The sequence below is a fragment of the Globicephala melas genome, chromosome 1 (genome assembly GCF_963455315.2).
Source record: "Globicephala melas chromosome 1, mGloMel1.2, whole genome shotgun sequence".
Classification (NCBI taxonomy): domain Eukaryota; kingdom Metazoa; phylum Chordata; class Mammalia; order Artiodactyla; family Delphinidae; genus Globicephala; species Globicephala melas.
In genome coordinates, this window is record NC_083314.1 from 35093435 (window position 1) to 35112708 (window position 19274).

At 51.6% G+C, this 19274-nt stretch overlaps 1 protein-coding gene across 2 annotated transcripts in view; it reads left to right on the top strand.

Annotated features, from left to right (window-relative positions):
• Window positions 1–19274, top strand: part of RASSF5 (Ras association domain family member 5) — a 71095-nt gene that overhangs the window by 30915 nt on the left and 20906 nt on the right. Inside the window, exon 1 of one of the 2 annotated variants that reach the window (XM_030872856.3) lies at window positions 10917–11462. The exons of the other annotated variant lie outside the window; for it this stretch is intronic. Coding sequence (XP_030728716.1) covers window positions 11343–11462 — 120 coding nt within the window. The 5' untranslated portion in view covers window positions 10917–11342. Of the gene's footprint in view, window positions 1–10916; window positions 11463–19274 lie in introns of those variants that run through there. 2 annotated transcript variants of the gene reach the window in all.

The following is a 19274-nucleotide window of genomic DNA, read 5'->3' on the forward strand; positions in this document are numbered from 1 at the left end:
AACTGTTTATAACGTAGTCTGAATGTAACCAGACCTCTTGGGAGGGCCTTGCCCTGTCCCGGGTGAGAAAACGAAGGGAGACAAATCTGACCCCCAAAGCCCTGGTGAAGGATGCAGATTTTTGCTGAAGGTTTTCTTTAGAAGATGGAGGAGGGAAGTTACATAGCACACCACATAACAACATTTACCAAAAATCTTATTTAAACGACTCTTTATTTTCCCACTTTTCTTTCCCATTGGGAACTTCCAAGTCTCTCTTCTTTCTGTTCCCCTCGAGCCTACCCATCCCCCATCCCAGAGCCCGCTCACCCCACTCCATCCTGCATTTCTCCTCTGGGTCTCTGTTTCTTCCTCTAGAGCAGCAGGTCTCAAATGGGAGGGGGTGATCTTGCCCCCCTCCACCAGGTGGGACCTCTGGCAGTTACTGGGGACATTTTTGGCTGTCACAGCTTGGAGGAGGCTACTGGCACCTAGTGGGCAGAGGCCGGGGATGCTGCTAAATGGCCTCCATTGCACAGAAGAGCCACAGCCCCGCAGCAAAGATTCATCCGGCCCTAAATGTGAGCAGTGCGGAGGTTGAGCAACCCTGCCCTAGAGTGGCTCGGCCAGCTCTCACGGGGGTGGGAGGGAAGGCCCCAGAGCAGGGCCTGGGGTTTGCTGCATGCCTTGTCTCATTCCCAGAATTTCAACAGTGAACAGGTGTTTCCAGATCTGAGTATTTGGAAGCAGAGTGACTCCCTTCCCTCTGCTGGAGAGATGAGTCAACCTTGGAATTTTCTGGCAAGCTAATTCAGGGCTGTGTCTAGAGCAGAACCACCACTGAAATATAGAAGAAGCCAGGAGTCCCTCGTGGGTGCCGCAGAGCAGCACGCCCACCGGCAGCCAGCCTGGAATGGGGTTTGCTCCCGGGCCGGCTGGGTTGGGCTGCAGTGTTTGTCTTGGACAGGCCTGGCTGCATGCTTCAGGCACAGCTGGGACAGGACCTAGCCTTCTGTCAATAAAACCTGGGCCCTGCTCCAGGCTAACTCGCCTTTTTCTAAAAAGCTTGTTTGTGCCGATTTCTGCCTTGGCTCGATTTTCTGTTGCGTACCCGGATAGAGCTTTCGTTCACCTTGACCTTGTCACCCGGTCTGAGCTAACCAAATGTGCGAGTGCCGTTTTCGGAGTGGGGGTGGGCATTTGTTGTGGCCCGGGCCCTGGTCAGAGCTCCACTAGTTTGGAGGCGCATGGCTGTTAGGAGGTCTCTCCGCTTTGTTCTTGAAGAAAAAGAAAATCATTGATCTTCCTCCATCCAGAAGGAACCGCTGTTAGTTAACATTTTTATATTTTCTTCCTGTACGTTCATACATTTTTCAGAACACAGTTGAGATCATCCTGTAGATAAGTGTTTGGCCTCAACCTTTGAAAAGCAGTAATCCCAAGGTTCTGTCTGTCTTCTCTCTGCCATGCCAGACAGAGGTGGGGAGGGAGGAAGGGGAGGGGGTGTGAGGGGGCAGGGATGGGCTCAGAGCCCCAGCTGCACTCACAAGGTGTGTGGTTCGTGCGTGTCTCTCTCAGGTGGAGAAACAGAGGAAGAGTGGATGGAAGTTGCCTATGTTTTTGTCAGTCTCTGCTTGGAGATCTCAGAGGTCTCTGATGTCTGGTTTTTCTCTTGGGCACCCATTGCTGACCAGGCAAATCCCCTTCAAGTCTCCCCCAGATCCCTTCAGTTTAAGCCTGTTTCCTAGAGGACATGGTTACCATTGGCTAAAGATCACAAAAGAGCTGCAGTTCTTTTATTTGGGGGCATGCTCCAAAGACATTATACTTCAGGTGGTCCTAAAGGTGCTCTTATCCTGTCACCCCTGTGATGAAAAAAACTCCCAGTAGCTCCCCAGGGCCCTGGGGATGAAGTGAGACCTCTGCTGGTTTGGTTCAGTCCTTTCCTTGCCTTTGGGGAAGCAGATCCCAAGAGAGGAAGCCCTTGCCCACAGCTGTTGATGTTCATCATAACCCGCTGCAGACCAGGGGGGTCCTGGCAGCTCTGTTCCCCAGGCCTTTGGTGCCACTTTTCTTGGTACATGGAATGCACAGATGACAAGACCAAAACGTAAGCACTCTTCCTTCCACTCAGCTCACTTGCAGCCGGGGAATGAATCTTATATCCATCAGGCCCCGATTCCATCCCCTCCTCCTGGCCCTCCAGAACCCAGGAGCAGCATTTAGAAACCAGGCTCCCAGGTCCCCACCTGCCAAGTCCAGCCCCTCCCCCAGCAGTTCCCAAACCTCACTTGGGCACTTTCCACACTTGAGATTCTGGCCATATCAATATGCCACCTATGCTACTGTTTACTTAATATTTCTCTTTACATAGATTTATTTGAGTAAACTTAAACTGTGTTAAAGGAAAAATTTTAAATCCTTCAATCACCATTGATGTACTTAAGATTTTTTTCCTGACACACATTAAATTAATATTTAATCTCTAAAATTAAAAACACAGTATGCCTAAGGACTGTCTCAGATTCCTTCCACGCATAGTTATGGAGCCAGGCATCGTTCTAAAATCTTTTCAGGTGCCCTCAGTGGGAAATGCTGCCTACAGAGGCTGCACTCTGGTCATCTGGTGCCCTGACTACCAGGGCACTGGGTCCAGCCCCTTCCTAAGGGGCACCGTGAGCAGTGGTGAGAGCCGCGGGGGTGCCGGGACGGAAGTTCCAGCCACCAGCACTAAGGCCAAGGTACTTTACAAAGGAGGGATGGATCTGTATGAACTGACAAGGAATAGTGCCAACAGAGACAAGTCACCCAGTGGTACATGCAGGACAAGCCCATTTGTACTGTGTACATATGTGTGTATGTGTGTATGTGTGTGTGTCTAAATGCAGAGTGAGGGCTGGAGGGCGCCCAGACAACTGTTCGAAGGGATTTCACTTTGGGAGGGGGTGGGAGGTGATGGGTAGAATGAGAGAACTCTCGACTTTTGCTGTTTGCTTCGGGGCTGTTTGAATAACCAGATGCTGTCATGTGTTTCTAGTGTAACATTTCTAAAAGGCAATACATATTTTCTTAAAGAAAAGAAAGAACCCTGGCCTGAGTGACAGGAGAGCTAGGCTCTAATTCAGTTTGTGTAGATGACGATCTTGGCATGTGACTGGGAACAAGCCTCTTAGTTTCTCTGAGCCTCAGGTTTCTCCTCTGAGAAATGCTGGTTGTGTGGCTCCGGTGAGAAGATGTATGTGAAAGCATGTCAGTATCACCGGGTGACATTCCAGGGCCGACTCTGGTGCTTCCAACAGCCTTACTGGATTATTTTTAATCGTGTCACCCTGTGATGGAAACCCTCAGCAGCTTCCTATTACCCTCAAAATCAGTCTAAATCTGGATTAGCACACAAAACCCTTCATGGTCTGGCTCTGCCTACTCTCCACAATCCCAGAAAGATGGATTACTCTCCTGGATATAAAGCCAGGACACTACAGCTTTGTGGTTTGGCGGGTACTTGTTGCTACAAGACTTAACGATTATCCCCTCTTCTGCGGCCTGAGTTATTGCTCTACTCTGTTGATGAAAAGACTCAAGACCCTGTCCCCATTCACCACAGGGACAGACGGCTTCCAGGGTGGATCAGCCCGGCCTGCTGGTGTTTCAGCCCCACAGGTCAGGTCGCTGCTGCCTTTCTGCCTACGCACCCCACCTCCACCCCTAGCCCACCGCTGTCATTCCTTAGCAGGGCCCCCGCTGGAATCCCCTCCCTCAGCCCCTGCAGCCACTGAGCAGTGACTCAGCTGGAGTGCAGAGCCGAGTTTCCTGGCTTCCAGCCCTGTGCTCCCTCCGCAGCCACACCAGTGTCACCCTACTGGGAGCTCTGCTTTTCCAGAACCCTCCAAAGGAGGAAGCGACTGTGACCGGTCCTGCCCCGGCCCTCCTCCCAACGTCACGGGCTAAACCCAGAACTACCACACGGGGGAGCTAGGGAGCCGGGAGGGGAGAACCTGGGGAACCAGGTCTATCTCTGCAGAGAGGCTGGGGCTTCCTAAGGAATGCTTTTTTTTTTTTTTTTTCTTTTGCCTTTGAGAGGGTCACTCAATCCTTTCGCGTCCCTTCTCTGTCATGCTGTCTGCAGAAAGAATTGAGCTTATCATGTGGCCTGCGTGAAGAAGCTTACTTACCTTCACTCCTAATATTATGAATTGTAGCAAAGATTTTTCATCTTAAAACAATATAATAATATCATTACTGTTAAGCTAAATGCTTTAAAGTCACAAAAACCAATAAAGCATTACAAGAGGTCTTCTATTTAGCACTCAAAGCCTTCTATCCTGGTTTGCCATTTCTTCCTTTCACCATGATACACTTCTAGTCTGATTTATCATTTCTTTGTGCCTATAAATTCACAACCTTTTCTCCTCTGCACACGGATTCTGATAATGACGCCTAAGTAACACTCTTGATTGATACGTGCACACCTCTCTGGGAATTCTGGTCCCAGGTCTCCTCTGAAATGCTTGATAAAGGTTTATCAAACTGAATTGTGACTGATAACAACAGTAGCTAACATTTGTTGAGGCATACCATGTGTTCTGTCTGCTTGTTTTTTCAATTATTGAGAGAGCGGTGTTGAAATCCCAAATATAATTGGGGATTTGCCAATTTCTCCTTAAAGTTCTATCTTGTATTTTGAAGCTCCATTATTCAGTGCATAAACATTTAACATAATTACATTCTCTTGATTAATTGACACTTTATCATTATGAAATAACCTTCTTTATCCCCGGTAATGTTCTTTGTTCTGAAATCTACTTTGTCTGATGTTAGTATAGCCACTCCAGCTTTCTTTTGATTACCATTAGCGTGATATTTCTTTATCCATTTCTTTACTTTTAGGCTATTTGTGTCTTTATATTTAAAGGGCATTTCTTACAGACAGCACATAGTTGAATCTTGTTTTTCTTAATCCAATTGGATCATCTCTGCCCCTTAATTGGGTTATTTAGCTCATTTGCATTTAATGTGATTATTGATATAATGAGATTTTAAGTCTCTCATCACGCTGTTTGTTTTCTATTTGTCGAATCTGTTCTTTGCTTCCTTTTTCTTTTCTTCCTTCTTTTGGATTAATCAGATACATTTTATGATTCCATTTTATCTCATTTTTTGCCAGCCCATCCTCAGGGGCCAAAGGAAGGAGCTGGTCCCCAGCTGCTCTGCTCCACTCTGGCTATATCTGGGACAGTTGCTCCCCCATCCACAGATTTCCCTCCACGCTCTAGAAGCCAGGAGTGCTGGCCATAGCTATCAGTGATTCGACTCCACTGAACAGCTGCCTCTAACGGGAGCTGCCCTAAGGCCTCTCTCAGCAGCCCAGGCCAACCCAGGGGAGCGCAGTTCTGATCAGACAGAGGGGAACGGCTTCCCACCAGAAGGCACTTGATATCCTGGCTCCAAGGAGGGACAGAGCTCTAGTACTTATTTCTCGAGAAATCCTTAAGCACTGGAGACATTTCTCCATGCTCCTCACAGCCCCACCCACTCCTTCTATCCTAGCATCAGTAGGTGTCTGAGATGACCTCTGGCTGGCCAGGTTGTCCTGAGGCTCTAAGGAGGCAACAAGGCTCTCTTTCTATGTGTAGTAGTGCAAGAGTTATTCACATGTCTCACGCCTGTGACCACATTGCCCTGGCTACTGGAGGACTGAAGAGGGCCACGCGAGGGATGGGGTTGTTGATCAGAAACATCTTTTATGATTCTCTAGTTTCCCTAAAGGAGGGCAATTAGATGGCAGACTCCGGGTGCCTGACTCAGGCCCAGCATGAGCTCTTCAGGGCTTCTGCTTCTTGGTAGGGGCTGATTTAACTGCCTTTGGTGTTTGTAAGTGTCAGGGCTTTATCGAAGCTGTCAGCCTTGCAGCCAAGTGAGAGAAGTGTGGAGTGGGCTAGAAGCCCCGAGAAAGTGACTCTCCTGTGAGTCAGCCTAAGTCGTGTTGCAGCCATGTACCTCTTACAACAAGAAGTCACCTGGAGGGAAATTGAGCTCTGTGCTGTGCACAGCGGTTTAATGCTGTCAAATGCTGCTCTCAGGATGGAGGGTGGCATTCTTAAGATTCACCCCAGAGAGGACATCTGAAAAAGGCTGCTTCTGAGAGGCAAGGTGGGGGAGGTGTGGTCGTGGTTGGTGAACGTGTGTCAGGAAGTGGGAGGACACAGGAGGATTTTGACAGGCAGAGGAAACAGCGAGACCACAAGAGGGCAGGGCGGCTGCTGGGAACGTGAATCAAATGTGCGCGGCTGTAAGGGATGCGTGATTGTGGCTGGAGATGGGTATGACCTGTTGGCTGGGCACATGCTGTGAAAGACCTTGAAGGACCCACTCTGGAGTTCAGGATATCGTTGTAGGCACTGGGGCGTCACTGGAGGAGACTGCGATGAAAAATTGTCAGACACAGAAGGCCCTGGGTTTGAAATCTGATTCCACCATTTACTAGCTCTTTGACTTTGGGCAAAATGAGCCACCCTGAGCCTCAGCTTACTCATCTGTAAAATACGTTCTTGCAGGGTTGTAAGGATTAAGAGAGAGAATGAAGTGTGTGAGAGCTCGGTAACTCCAATATAATGTCTAATTTCACATCGTTCCACTGCACTGGCCGTTATGAGAAGGCAGGAACTATGTCTTCTTCAGAACATCCAGTCTAGTGCCTGCCATGTAGAAGGTGCTTAGTAATTATTTGTTGAATAAATGAATAAGCTTGATACTAGGTCGTGAAACTCAGTACTTATTCAATAATTATTAGTTGACATCTGAATGGAAAGGTTTTATGATAGAACAACACTGATCAGATCTTGGTCTAGAAGGGTAACTTTGGCAACAAGGCAGTGAGGAGTTTGGAGGAGGCAGAGATGGGAACAAGGGAAACTACGGGAAGGCTTTGCAATAATCTATGTTGATGGCACTCATCAAGATAGGAAATTCTAGGGCTTCCCTGGTGGCGCAGTGGTTGAGTGGTTGAGAGTCCGCCTGCTGATGCAGGGGACACGGGTTCGTGCCCCAGTCCGGGAAGATCCCACATGCCGCGGAGCGGCTGGGCCCGTGAGCCGTGGCCGCTGAGCCTGCGCGTCCGGAGCCTGTGCTCCGCAACGGGAGAGGCCACAACAGTGAGAGGCCCGCGTACTGCAAAAAAAAAAAAAGATAGGAAATTCTAAAGGAGGGGGAGCAGGTGGAGGGTGAGGCAGGGAATGTCAGCTCAATTTGGACCTGTTGAGAGTGAGGCTCTAGCGGGGAGAGTTGGGTACCCAGCGAGCTGCTACAGGTATTCATCTGGAGCTACCTGGAAGAGAGAGAATTATGAGACGTGTGTATAAAGTACAGTTGATACCATTGGCCTAGGTGAGACTAAGCTTCCAGGGAGAGCACGGGCACATGGAGGGGGGTGGAGAAAACAGTCAATGGCTGAACTCTGGAAACCCCCAGTGAGCCAAAGGGAAGACAGGGTCGTAGGAAGACTGAGAAAGTAGCTCCTGACTTGTTTGTGTCGGACTGCGATTTCAGGCAATATGGCTAGTCTGAGAGCACCCAGGATAGATGCTTCATACTCTGCAGAGCCTTCAACAGCTTGGGGTCTGGAGTCAGACCAGCCGGGCTGATTCAGCTCCACCATGAGCTAGCATGTCTGACTATGTGCAAGTTACTTAACCTGCCAGAACCTCCTCTTCCATTCTGTAAAACAGAGATAATAACTGTAGCTTCCTCGTTGGTATGCTGTAGGGATTAAATGAGATGAAGCACATAAAGTTACTGGGACAGCGCCTGCACAAGGCGGCTAATGATGATTTCAAAACAGCTTTCGGGGAAGGGTGGGCCCCTCACCCCATTTTCAGCCTCTGAATATGTGGGTCGGTCATGAAGCCCCCAATCTGATATCTGGACTCCTCGGTTGCTCAGATGAGGAGACCTGAGGTCCAAAGTTGCTCACGATCCCACAGCAAGCTGGAGTTGGAGCTGGGCCTAGAATACCAGCTCCCGGCTTCCATTTTTGTACCACAGCTTTTCTGGAACACAGACCCACAGGGTGGATTTAACAAGGGGATCTGGCTACGTGTCAGGATGGCATTTGAGAGAGGAAGACAGCTTAAAATAATGTCTTTCATCATCTGACGCTCTGAGACAGGGAAGTCGCCCATCTACCATTTCAGTGGGGCTTTCTGAAACCCACCCCGCAACCATGATGCCATGGCTTTGCGGCTCCGGATGCTGCATCTTCAGGTCAAGACTCCTCTTCCTGGGACCAGGGACAAGAACAGCCAGTTCCTGTCCTTGTGCGTTCACTTCCAGAGCCTTGAAAGGCTGTTGCCCAGGCTCTTCTGCCACCTTCCGTCCTTCTCTGGTCAGGTTACCACTACTGCTGATTATTCATGGGGAAGAGGTACAGACAGAGTCACTGGACACTGAAAAGAATCCAGTCTTCCTCCTTTTGGGACTGTGGAGCTTCTATCTGGATTTTTCCTCCTGGAGGCTGGCCAACTTATTGTATCGTATGTGATCTTTGCCGGGTTCAGAAGCATCCCAGGGTCCTCACCAGCACAGTCTCCCTTTTGCTGGTGTCTTACACGTGGCTTCCTTCCAAGCCTAGACTCACTGGCAGGTGGAGTGGGGGTAGAGACAGAGACACTCACTAGGCTTTGAGAGTATGTAATGAGCTGTGATGGAACAGGCTGCTTCCCTCAGTTTCCTCATCTGTAAAATGGGGGTAGAATCTGCTCTCAAGGTTGTAGAGCAACCTAAGTGATGAGGTAAAAGGGCTTTGAAAAGCTCTATTCAGATGTCAACTTTCATAATATTTGGACTGGCAGGGAGCGGCACCCTAAAAGAATGCAGTGTCACTTAGACCTTTCCTTAAGTAGGTCTGGCATCTAGTGTGCTGCTCACAAGGAGAGACTCACGCTGACTCCTGGGGTGCTTTGGCTTGCGGCTCAAAACGCTTGTTATTAGCTGTATTTTAAGATTGTACATTTAAAATGTGTGGCACTGGAGCTGCTCTGCAGAGGTCCCTGTGTGGCTCCAAGGACACAGCGTGGCCAGAGAATCTGGGGCCTGCTTTTTTTTTAAATATTGGATTCCCAGTGAGCAAGGAGGTCCTTTTATAAAGAAACGTGCGTTCCTTCCCTGGCTGAACAAAGCAGGTAGGCTGTTACTGATGGCCCAAGGGTCACGCAGGTCCCCCCCCCCCCCCGCCGCAGCATTCATCATTCTGGCATTGGCCTTGGGGTGCTGCTGAGGCCAAAACCTTTGCCTGGACCACAGTTTCTGGGGTACCCCCCCCGAAAGAAAACCAGCCTTTAAAATATTCATTTGAAGAAAAGATTGCTCTAGACAAAGCCAAAACCTACTTCCAACCCCAGTAATGTGAGTTCTTCCCTGGAAACACCCCGTAGCTCACCTCAGCCCCCACCTCCAGCCGTTTACCTCCACTTATCTCCCTGCCAAGGTATCTCCTAGCTACCAGTATTGACCATTCTCCGGAGCTGAGGCTGGTCAGCGGGCTGGGGCGCTGGCTCTCAGCTAGCTCGTGTTCGTGCCTGCCAGGCACTCACTGGCTTCTGGAAAAAAAGACTGTGTGGGAGGATGAAGCCAAATTGGGCTGCAGTTTGAAACCATCCTGAGAGCTGACAGATTTGACTAAGATGGGGGAGGAAGAGGGTTCCTCACAAAAGTAGCCAGGGCTTAAAATGGAGTTGGCAGCTTGCAGTCTGGGGGTGAGTCTAGCCCTCCACCCAGCTTGTGCCCCAGGACTGGATTGTTTCAGAACTACAGGAGACACAGACTTGGAGAAAGTCCTGATAACCCCTGTCAGCCACTCTCTGGGGTGCTCCCAGGGTCCCTCTGGGGTCCCCAGGCCATCAGACTCCACAAGCATGGTGCCCCTGGCATTGCCAGGCTCTGAAGGCTTGTTTTTTTTTCCTGAGACTCCAAGCCCCACTCTGTTGAAAGATGTCAGCACACACACCAAATCAGTGCCATCCCTGCTGAGAGACTGTACATCACAGTAGCTAGAAGCACAGGCCCTAGAATTGCACACACCTGGTTCTGAGTCCCAGAACACGCGTAGGAACACGTGTCCTACGCGTGTCTATCTCAAGGCTGTTGGGAAAGTTAAGTGACAGACTGCATGTAAATCACCAGGCATAGGCTGTAACTACTGTGGATGAAGGATCTGAAGGATTCAGCCCGTCAAGGGAGGTGTTCCTTCATCCAGTCTGATGGAGAAATGTAATTGAGCTGTCCTTGATGGGAATCACAAGATCTAGCGAAGACCCCTCTTGGCCAGACCACCAGAAACATGCACCAATCACCTGGGTGGTGTCCGCAGGCTCCTTTATCAACCTGAGGCTTCCTGAAGGCCAAGTTCCCCGTGTGGGTGGAAGGGCCTGCTTGCTCTGCAGTTTGCCATAATTTTGCATATGATTTGCATATGCTTTGGGGGGCCCCTGCCGTTTCTTCTGGCATTTCCGAGTTAAAATATTGCTGCTTCTCCAGACAGGCCCAATATTGATTTTCTTCTAATGCAGTCGCTTCTCTAACCACTCTGATTGACCTGGCTCCTTCACCCAGTGAATGGGGAATGAGAGGGTGAGGTGCGGCATGGATGGGGGGAAGGGAGGAGGGACACTGTCGACCTTAGAGCACGTGCTACTTCTGAACCTGAGCCATCCTGGGCGATGAGAATGAGCTGCTTCCAGAAGGATGAAGAAAGGAGAGAGGGAATTTTCTCCCTCGGGTCCATCCTAGTCTGTTCCTGCCCTGCATCCCTAATCTGACTCGTGATGCCCTAGGTCCACTTGCCAAAGTGGTCCAGGGGCAGGGTGGGGAGGCGCAGGCCTGGGGCGGGAGGAGGGGGAGGGGCGCCGCGACAGCCAGCGGCTTTGAGGAACCTTGCGAGAGGAAGTGGCTTCCGAACTCCTCTGCGTGCAGTGAGAGAGAGGGGCAGGAAAGGCGCGGGAGGCGGGGGAGGTGTCGAGTTGGCGCTCGGCGCACGGAGCGGAGGGGGGAGCCGGCGAGGAGAGGCTGAAACCGCAGATGACTAGTGAGTTGGAGAGCGAGGTGAGCGCAGCGGGGTCCAGGTCCGACCCCCGTGCTGGCAGCCGCTGGGGAACAGGTTACCCCGCCGCCCGAGCCACTCGGGCCCCAGTGTAAAAAACCGAGGCAGCCGGCTCCGGGTCTGCCCGGCCCGATAACGGACTCGCTCCCCGGCGGGGCTAGAAGCTCACGCCGCGGCCGCCTGGGGAGGGATCCCCACCTCCCTCCGCCGCATCCCGAGAGCCTGGCCCCATCAGATGCGCCCGCTGCCTCCGGCCGGAGCTCCGGGCTAGATGACAGTGGACAGCAGCATGAGCAGTGGGTACTGCAGCCTGGAGGAGGAACTGGAGGATTGCTTCTTCACTGCCAAGACCACCTTTTTCAGGAATGTGCAGAGCAAACATCCTTGGAAGGTAAACTTAATAATACGAGAGACTTTCATTGTGGGGAAATAACCTCTGTGGTCTAGAAGGGAAATCTTGCACCTGGCAAACAGGCAGTCATGTCTTACGGGCGTGGGTGGGCAGTTGCCCTGCGCACCCTCTTGAACTTGTTGGCCGAGGAGACCACGGGTTGGATCTGGAGCCCTTTGGGGGCCACCGGCAAATGCTCCTTTCGGCATTTCTTGTCCCTGGACCTTTTCAAAATGGCTCTCTAGGATTTGGGGACAGCGCTTGGCTGGTGGTTCGGGGACATGCTCACCTGTGCCTGGGAGGGTGACCTTCCCCCAAATGCGAGCTTTGAATCTCTCGATGGCAAATGGGTGGCACCCAGTCCCTCATTAAGATAATCATTAACAGGTTGAGACTTCCGTATTGCAAATGGCCAGAAACCATCTTAAAACACAGTCCCGCAACTTTGCAGAAGTCTAGGGTGTTTTTAGAAGCAAACTAAAACTTCCCTCCTAGGTCACTGTCCTACTACCATTTTGACTTCCTGGGTTAGTTGGGGATAGCCTAAAGGAGTTTGCATGTGTTCCCTAATGGGGCTGTATGTGCTAGACACCCAGCTTGCCTGAGTCCCCTGGCCTCGCCCTCCCAGTGCGGCTGCTTATCTGCCACATACTTGGTGGGAGTGGTGGTAGAGCTCCGTTTATTTATTTGTTTTGTTATTTAGCTGAGAGGGCTCCAGGCCAGGTCCTTGCCTAAAAGGGCCTGTTTGTAGACTGAAGTGAGCGGTTAACTTTCACAGGTGTGTGCAGGCTCATCATTAATTTAGCAGTCCCACACTGAGTAGAACTAACCAAAAACTTCCCCAGGCCTGACTCTGGGGCCTCCGTGGTTAATAATTCATGTTGCCCGTAGGGCCCGCATTGGCTGGGGTCTGACCTTCAAATAAATGCCCTGGACTTTTCAATTGCGAGAGGACACCCAAGAATCAGAAGAGAGGTTTTGATTTTAGTGTTTGAAGGATCAACTAAAACAGGCTCTGGAACCAGCACCTGTGTTCTGGGGCACCCCTTCGAGAAGCTGCACTTGTTCTCAAGGACTGGGGGCTGGGGTAAGGAGGCCTCATGCAGAAAGCATGGCTGCAGAGTGAGGTGTCCAGCTCTCTCTTGGAGTTCCTGCCTCATTGTGAAGACCCCCTCCCACCCCACCCCCACGCATACACATACACATAAGGGCACTCCAGCTCTCTGGGGTCTTTATTTAGACCAGTGGTTCTGCACCTTAGCTGCACACTGGAATTACCTGCAGAGCCTTAGAAAATGTAGATACTTGGGTCCCACAGCAGGGGAGTCTGATTTCCTTGGTCTGGAGTGAAGCCTGGGCATGGAGATTTTGAAAAGCTCCCCAGGTACTTCTGAGATGCAACTGAGGTTGAGAACCATTGCTCTAGAGAGTTTTGCTGCTGCCTGGGAAGGAAATGGTTCCTGTTTTTAGAACAAAGTTTAGCTGCTGCCCTCACTGCCCGCCAGGCTGTAAGCCCTCGGTCCCAGAAGCTGGGTTTTTTGCATGATTGGGTAGAGGAAAGGGCACTGCAAAGCTGAGGTTTCTTTCGGTTGGCAAATGAAAAAGGTATCTGTTTCAGATATTTCTTGGGAGAAACAGAGATATTTGTCAATAAGATATGCTGGGGTGGGGTGGCAGTGGGAGAGGTGACTTGTTCCTTGGTCCAGAGAGCCTCCTCTCTTCACTGTCCCCCCAGATCCCCCTGCAAGCATCACTCCTGAAGATACACCTTCGGTTTGGCACACACATCAACTCTACTTTGTCTGGTTCTTGAATTCATTGCATGTCTTGAGGCCTCTGCATAGCCCCCTACCTCATTTTGCCCAAGTCTATAAGCCCTCAGAGGGCGAGAATCCCTTCTAAGAAACGGGTTTTGTTGAACCCCACACAGGGTGATAAGGATAAATGCTTCAAAGGACAGAGAGGTGGCCATGGCCCCTCTTATCCCCGGCCTCTGCCTGGCTGCAGTGTGAGAAGAGTCTTGACGGAGGTTCAGAACTGCTGTCGGGGACTGTTTTTCTCAGCACCAGACTTGCCATGCGCACAGCCTTCTCCGGGGGTGCAGGGCTGCCTCTCATCGGGGAGCACTCACTGGGGCGGCCCCCGGCTGTGACGGGGTACGTGTGGCTGACTCAGGAGCTGGCGAGCTTCATCCACATATTTCAGTCTCTGGTCCGTCTGGGTGTTTTCCCGCCTTTAATAACATTTTAGCTCTCTCTTCTCCCTTGCAGCCACTTCTGGAAAGGGTTTCAGAGAGATCTGCCATCTCCTGACCCCATTCTGACCCCTAACATTGCTTTTTTCTTACCCAAAGAGAGATCGCATATGAGCTCCTAGGAGAATTTCTCCTTCCTGTCTCCAAGGAAAGGCGTTTATGTGCTTCCCGGTCGCCGAGAGACTGAGGGCCGCATTCAGGAAAGGCCAAGCCGGCTTCTATAATTAGCCTTGTCAGAACAACCTGTATCTGCTGCCTGCGCGCCCCTGGCTGGCGCAGAGCTGCGGGGAGCCTCCTGCTGTTCTAGGAGCCTTCCCTGGCCCGGCCTCCGAGGAGCCCAGGAGGCCTCTCACCAGCCCCTTGGGCAGGATGTGGGAGGGTGGGGAAGGGTCCTCATTCACAGAGAGGAGGCCCTGAAGAGAGGCAGCAGCAGAGGAAGTGGGCCTAGGCCCTGGGCCCCGGCTTGTTCTCTCCTTTCAGAAAACAGCTGCTTCCTGGGGCCTAGGGCCTTCTCTGAGAGGGGCAGAGAGACCCAGTTTTCAGTCTTCGCTTCAGGGGGCTGAGGTGGGGCCCTCCGGGGACTTCCCCCTTGGCTGCTGGGCACGATTAGATTGCTCACCCGGGGTCACGTGTCCAAATGGGGCTCTTGGTGGCTTGGGGGAAGCCCAACCTGTGTCCTCAGAGATGCAGCCCAAGCTGCTCTCAGGAAAGTGCACACACGGTCACTCAGTCCAAGACACTGGAGTTGGGTCGGGGTGGGGGGGTCATTCGAGGTCACACAGAAAGTTCATGACGGACCCAGGGTTAGAACCTACATCTCTCATCTCCCAGCCCAGAGGTTTTTCTGTTTTAGTCCCACAAAGGGCAGGTTTTGGTGATGTGTGGGTCTGGTGACTGGGACCTCTGGGCATCCCTGCCAGCTGCTGCTTTGTTCCTGTCTGGGATCTGACTCTGGAAGTGAGGCCAACTTCCACTCCCATCGGTTCCCCAAATGCCTGCAGAGGGTGGCAGTTTAGTCCCCCTGAGCAGGGACACGGGCACTCTGAGCTCTCTCTGCATGTGCCACGGGCTGCGGGACCCCAGGAGCCATCCAGAGCATCGGGGTGAACGCTCTGGGGACACAGAAAGCCCGCTGCTTGCAGCACGTCAGAGCTGGAAGGACCCGGATCTGGCACCTCACTTTACAGATGGAGAGGCTGAGGCCAGAGAGGCGCGAGGACTTCACCAGGCCAAATACCGGGCTGGGCGGCGCCAGGACTAGCCCCCTCTTAGAAACCTTGTTAAGAGCTCTTCTCGGTCTTCTTCACTCCGTGTGTGACAGGGGTGAACTGCAGTCCTTGTCCTCTCAGAGCCTTCTACAAAATGGAAAGACCCAAACAACCTCGGGCTAGGAAAGAGCTGCTGAGTCCTTACATCTCTCCACTGCATAAGGCCCTCACCGTCCCTCCGTTCCTCAGGCACAGCGGCCCAAGAAACATTCACTCTACACTTGACACTAGCAGGGGTCCCTCTCATCAGTCCCTGAATCTTACAACTTTACAAGTTCTTCTTCGTGTCTATCCTAGAACACTGCTTGCTGTATCTTCATCATGCGTGTTTTCTTTGTGGATATGGAGGTGCAAGTTTGGCTCCATCTGTGGTTAAATATTATACTTAAGCACAGCTGGAATACTTTCCTATGCCACCCCCCACCCCACCCCCCATACCCAGGCCCTCCCTGGTCTACACTGACACCATTGATTCTTGAAAAATTCAAGGAAGACACAAAGAGGAAGACGTGGCGGGGGGGGTGGTCTCAGAGGTCACTGTCCGAAGCCACTCCTGGTTCCGTCCCTGCACTTTCCCCATCTCTTCTTGGGCCTCTGTGGCTCCAGGGACGTCATCCAAGCCTGACAGCCCTGGGACCCGTCAGGGAAATCCCCATCTCTCTGCCAGCAGCAGGAACACCCAGGTCTCGGGCTCAGCACCTGCCCCTGACCTTCTTGGCATGAGAGAAAAGAATACTAAAAATAAGTAGGTTCCAAATTTGAGCAATAAAAATTAAATCTTCAGAACCGTTGGACCATATAACTGCTTTTCTATGTGCTTTCTCAGAAGCCTGCCCAGCTCGAGACTCACCTCGAAAGATGCTTCACGCTAGCGCAGCCACGCGATAGCCTCCCTTTGGGGCTGGAACCTGTATTCCCCTCCTGTGGAATTTACTTCTCTTTGCTTCTCTGGCCCTTCCCAGTGTTCCTTTTCTCCGTGAAGATGGTAAACCCTGTAAGATCAGAACTCGCATCCCCTTCGGGCGCAAGGCAGCACCAAGTACTGGTTACAGAAGCAGGCGCTGACTAAATGCTGGTTGAGTTCAGTTGCTGCATGGTCTCTCTTGCATCCTGTATAATCAGGGTGGACCAACTGTTGTAACAAACAGCCCCGTTATTTTCAGTCATTGGATATAATAGAAGTTTATTTCCCTCTTTAAGTAAAGTTACATTGGCAGGTGGGGCTCAGGGTAACACATGGGAGGTTTTGTGGGCCAGGCCCGGAAATGGTGTATGTGTTTTACACCCACGTGCTATTGGCCAGAACTCAGTCACGTGGCCACACCTAACCACAGGGAGGTTGGGAAATGATGTACAGCTGTGAGCCCAGGCAGACGAGGAAGCTGGATGTGGTAAACACTTAGCTGTCTCTGCCGCACATCCTCCTCCTACCTCTCTGCTCAACCACCGCTGGAAGCTCTGCTCTGCTTTTTTGGTGAAGGGCCGTAACCTCTGTCTCTTTGCCTTTGTACCTCTCCATCTGTCACCAAGGATGTGCTCTTCCTGGGATGGGGGTGTGTGTGTCCTGTCTCCCCCAACTACACTGGGAACTTTTTGAGGATAGATGCTTTTCCTTACTCAGCACTGCCCCGGTTCCTCTGTAGCATCCGAAGCCTTCAGTGGTGCTTACAAGGTTTGCCCTGGCTACTGACATCAGAATCTCTCTTTGGATCACTCTTTGAAAATGGAGTGTCAAGGGTCCACTCTAGACTTCTTGGCTCCTGAATCTTTGGAGGTAGGACCCTCAAATCTGCTTTTTTAATACTTCCCCCTGGTGATTCTCATATATACTGAAGTCTGGGAACCACCAGTTTAGGAAATGTTTGGTAATTGATGACTTCAATTGGAATTCAAGACGAGCATTTATCACAGATTCCAGAGAGCCTCCTAGGCTGGAAGCCCAGGAGGTAAAGGGTTTTGTCCCTGGTCACACAGCTAAGTAGAGACAGACCAAGGACTCAGAGCCCCTGGGTCCCTGCTCAGAGCGGTCCCCATTACTCTCACCACAACGTGCTAGCAGGAATGTTGAGGGGACGGCCCTTGGTGATCATGACCGATGCGTGATGTAACGGAAGCAGAACTGTAAGCAAAGTCCTGGCTTCTCATCTCAGCTCCAGCTCTTAACTGAGGGGCTGTGGCCAAAACACTTCAACCCTCCAGACCCAGGCGCTTCATCTGGTCCTTTTAGCGAGTGCGATACGAGCCTGTCCTTCTTCTTTATCTGAGAGTCCCTCACCACTTTGCATGGGAGCAGAGCCTTCTTACCAGTTTCTCATGGGACTGGCAGGGATAGATCCTGACTACCAAGTTCTCTAAATTGTAAGGACTTCCCTAGGGTGGGGTCAGGAAGGGGGCCTGAATGGCTACATGAGCCCCCTCTCCAGGACCACCTGGGACTTACCCAAGACATCCTCACCTTTGTGTTCCAGATTCCTCCCCTCCCACCCACCCCTCTCTCTTCACAAGTTTAGACTGTTTATCCTGACTCAGCTGGCTTTTCCCTCTAAAGCAATTCCAGTTATAGCTCAGGGCGCATGCAACAGCCATTCACCCACGCAGTTTAGGGAGAAAGGAAGATTTTACACTGGTATCAACCTTGAATCCTAGCTCTTAGTTTACACCATCAGGTTGGACTCTGGATCCAGCTTCCACCCCATGAGCTTGAAAGGGAGGCATCGTCGGGCCCAGCCTGGGTGCCCAGCAGCATGTGTTCCCATCCCTCTGCTGCTCTCGACTTGCCAGGTAACACACACCTGTGTGCTTTCCAGCTTGGGGATCCTCCTGTGTGGAGGACCCAGACCTGTCTTCATTAGGGCCTCGGTCTCCTCTTCTAGATGGCTCAATCTACCCATAAAGTAGCATCCCGGTCCTGGCATGGCATATTCTCTGCGGATAAGAGGCCCAGATAAATTTGCCAAAAATCAGGAGCATTTAAGTTCAGGGCCGGGAGGAAGAAGGAAGCTGTAGTGGCAGAAAACTTCAGGTTTCCCTCCCTCAGCCTGTGGCTTCTGTCCTTGGTGCTGTCCTGGTCCCTGTCTCTTCTTTTCTCCCACCCCACCCCAGCTTTACTTATCACTCCCCAGCCTACATCCCCCATCTCACCTCTCTTCTTGGCTCTAGAATACTTTTTTTTTTTTTTGTCTGCTTCAGGTCGTTGAGGCACGTGGGGTCTTTTGCTGCGGCACACAGGATCTTCGTTGCGGCACTCGAGCTTCTCTCTAGTTGTGGCGTGTGGGTTTTTTGGTTTTTTTTCTCTCTCTAGTTGTGGCGTGCGGGTTCCAAAGCACGTGGGCTCTGTAGTTTGCAACCCTCAGGCCCTCTCGTTGAGACACGCGAGCTCAGTAGTTGTGGCGTGCGGGCTTAGTTGCCACTTGGCCTGTGGGATCTTAGTTCCCCGACGAAGGATCGAACCCGCATCCCCTGCATTGGAAGGTGGATTCTTTACCACTGGACCACGAGGGAAGTCCCTAGTATAGATTTCCTATAGCCTATTGGAGGTCTCCCATGCTCCTCAGATGCCTAAAATTTAGTATGTCCAGAACCAACTCGTAGCTCTGCCCATGACTGATTTCTCTCCCTGTCTCTACCCCACCCTACTAGTCCCTTCCCTAGCTTTGAAACCTCAGGGGTCTCCCCGCTCATCCTTTCCATCCAGTCTGTCACTGTGGCTTCTGCCTCCACAGTGTCGCAGATGTCGGTCTCTCCTTTCTGTCCTCCACCCTGCCCTATGTTGGGGGCTTGTCACCTCACCCCTAGATGCTCCAGGAGGTCACCTAACCAGTTTCCATCCTGTTTCTTCTCCTTCTGTATATCCTGCATTCGATGGCATATCGGTCTGGTGTCCTGAAGCCTTCGGAGCCCCCCGTTTGCTTCCAGAGCAAAGCCCACACTTCGTTCCTGCTCGTTATGTAGCATCCAGGGCCCCACAATGCCTGGGCTCAATCAAAATGTTGTGTTTTTAAGTTTCTTATAGCACCGAGCACTGGGGTGCTGGGAGATACAGAGATGGATAAAATGCAGTCTCCACACTTAAAGACCTATGGCCCCAGCCACGTTGTGTAACAGACCCTAGTTGCCCCCCTTCCCCACCCATGAAGTGTCTGGATGGGGGCCCCTGAGCAAAGGGTCATCCAGGGGGAAGACACGCTGCATCTGCCCTGCAGCCACGTGACTCTCATCAGGACCTGGCAGCAGCTCCCAGAATCAGAGAGCCTGGGGCATAGCTTAGGAGGGGGCTGGGGACAGGCTGGC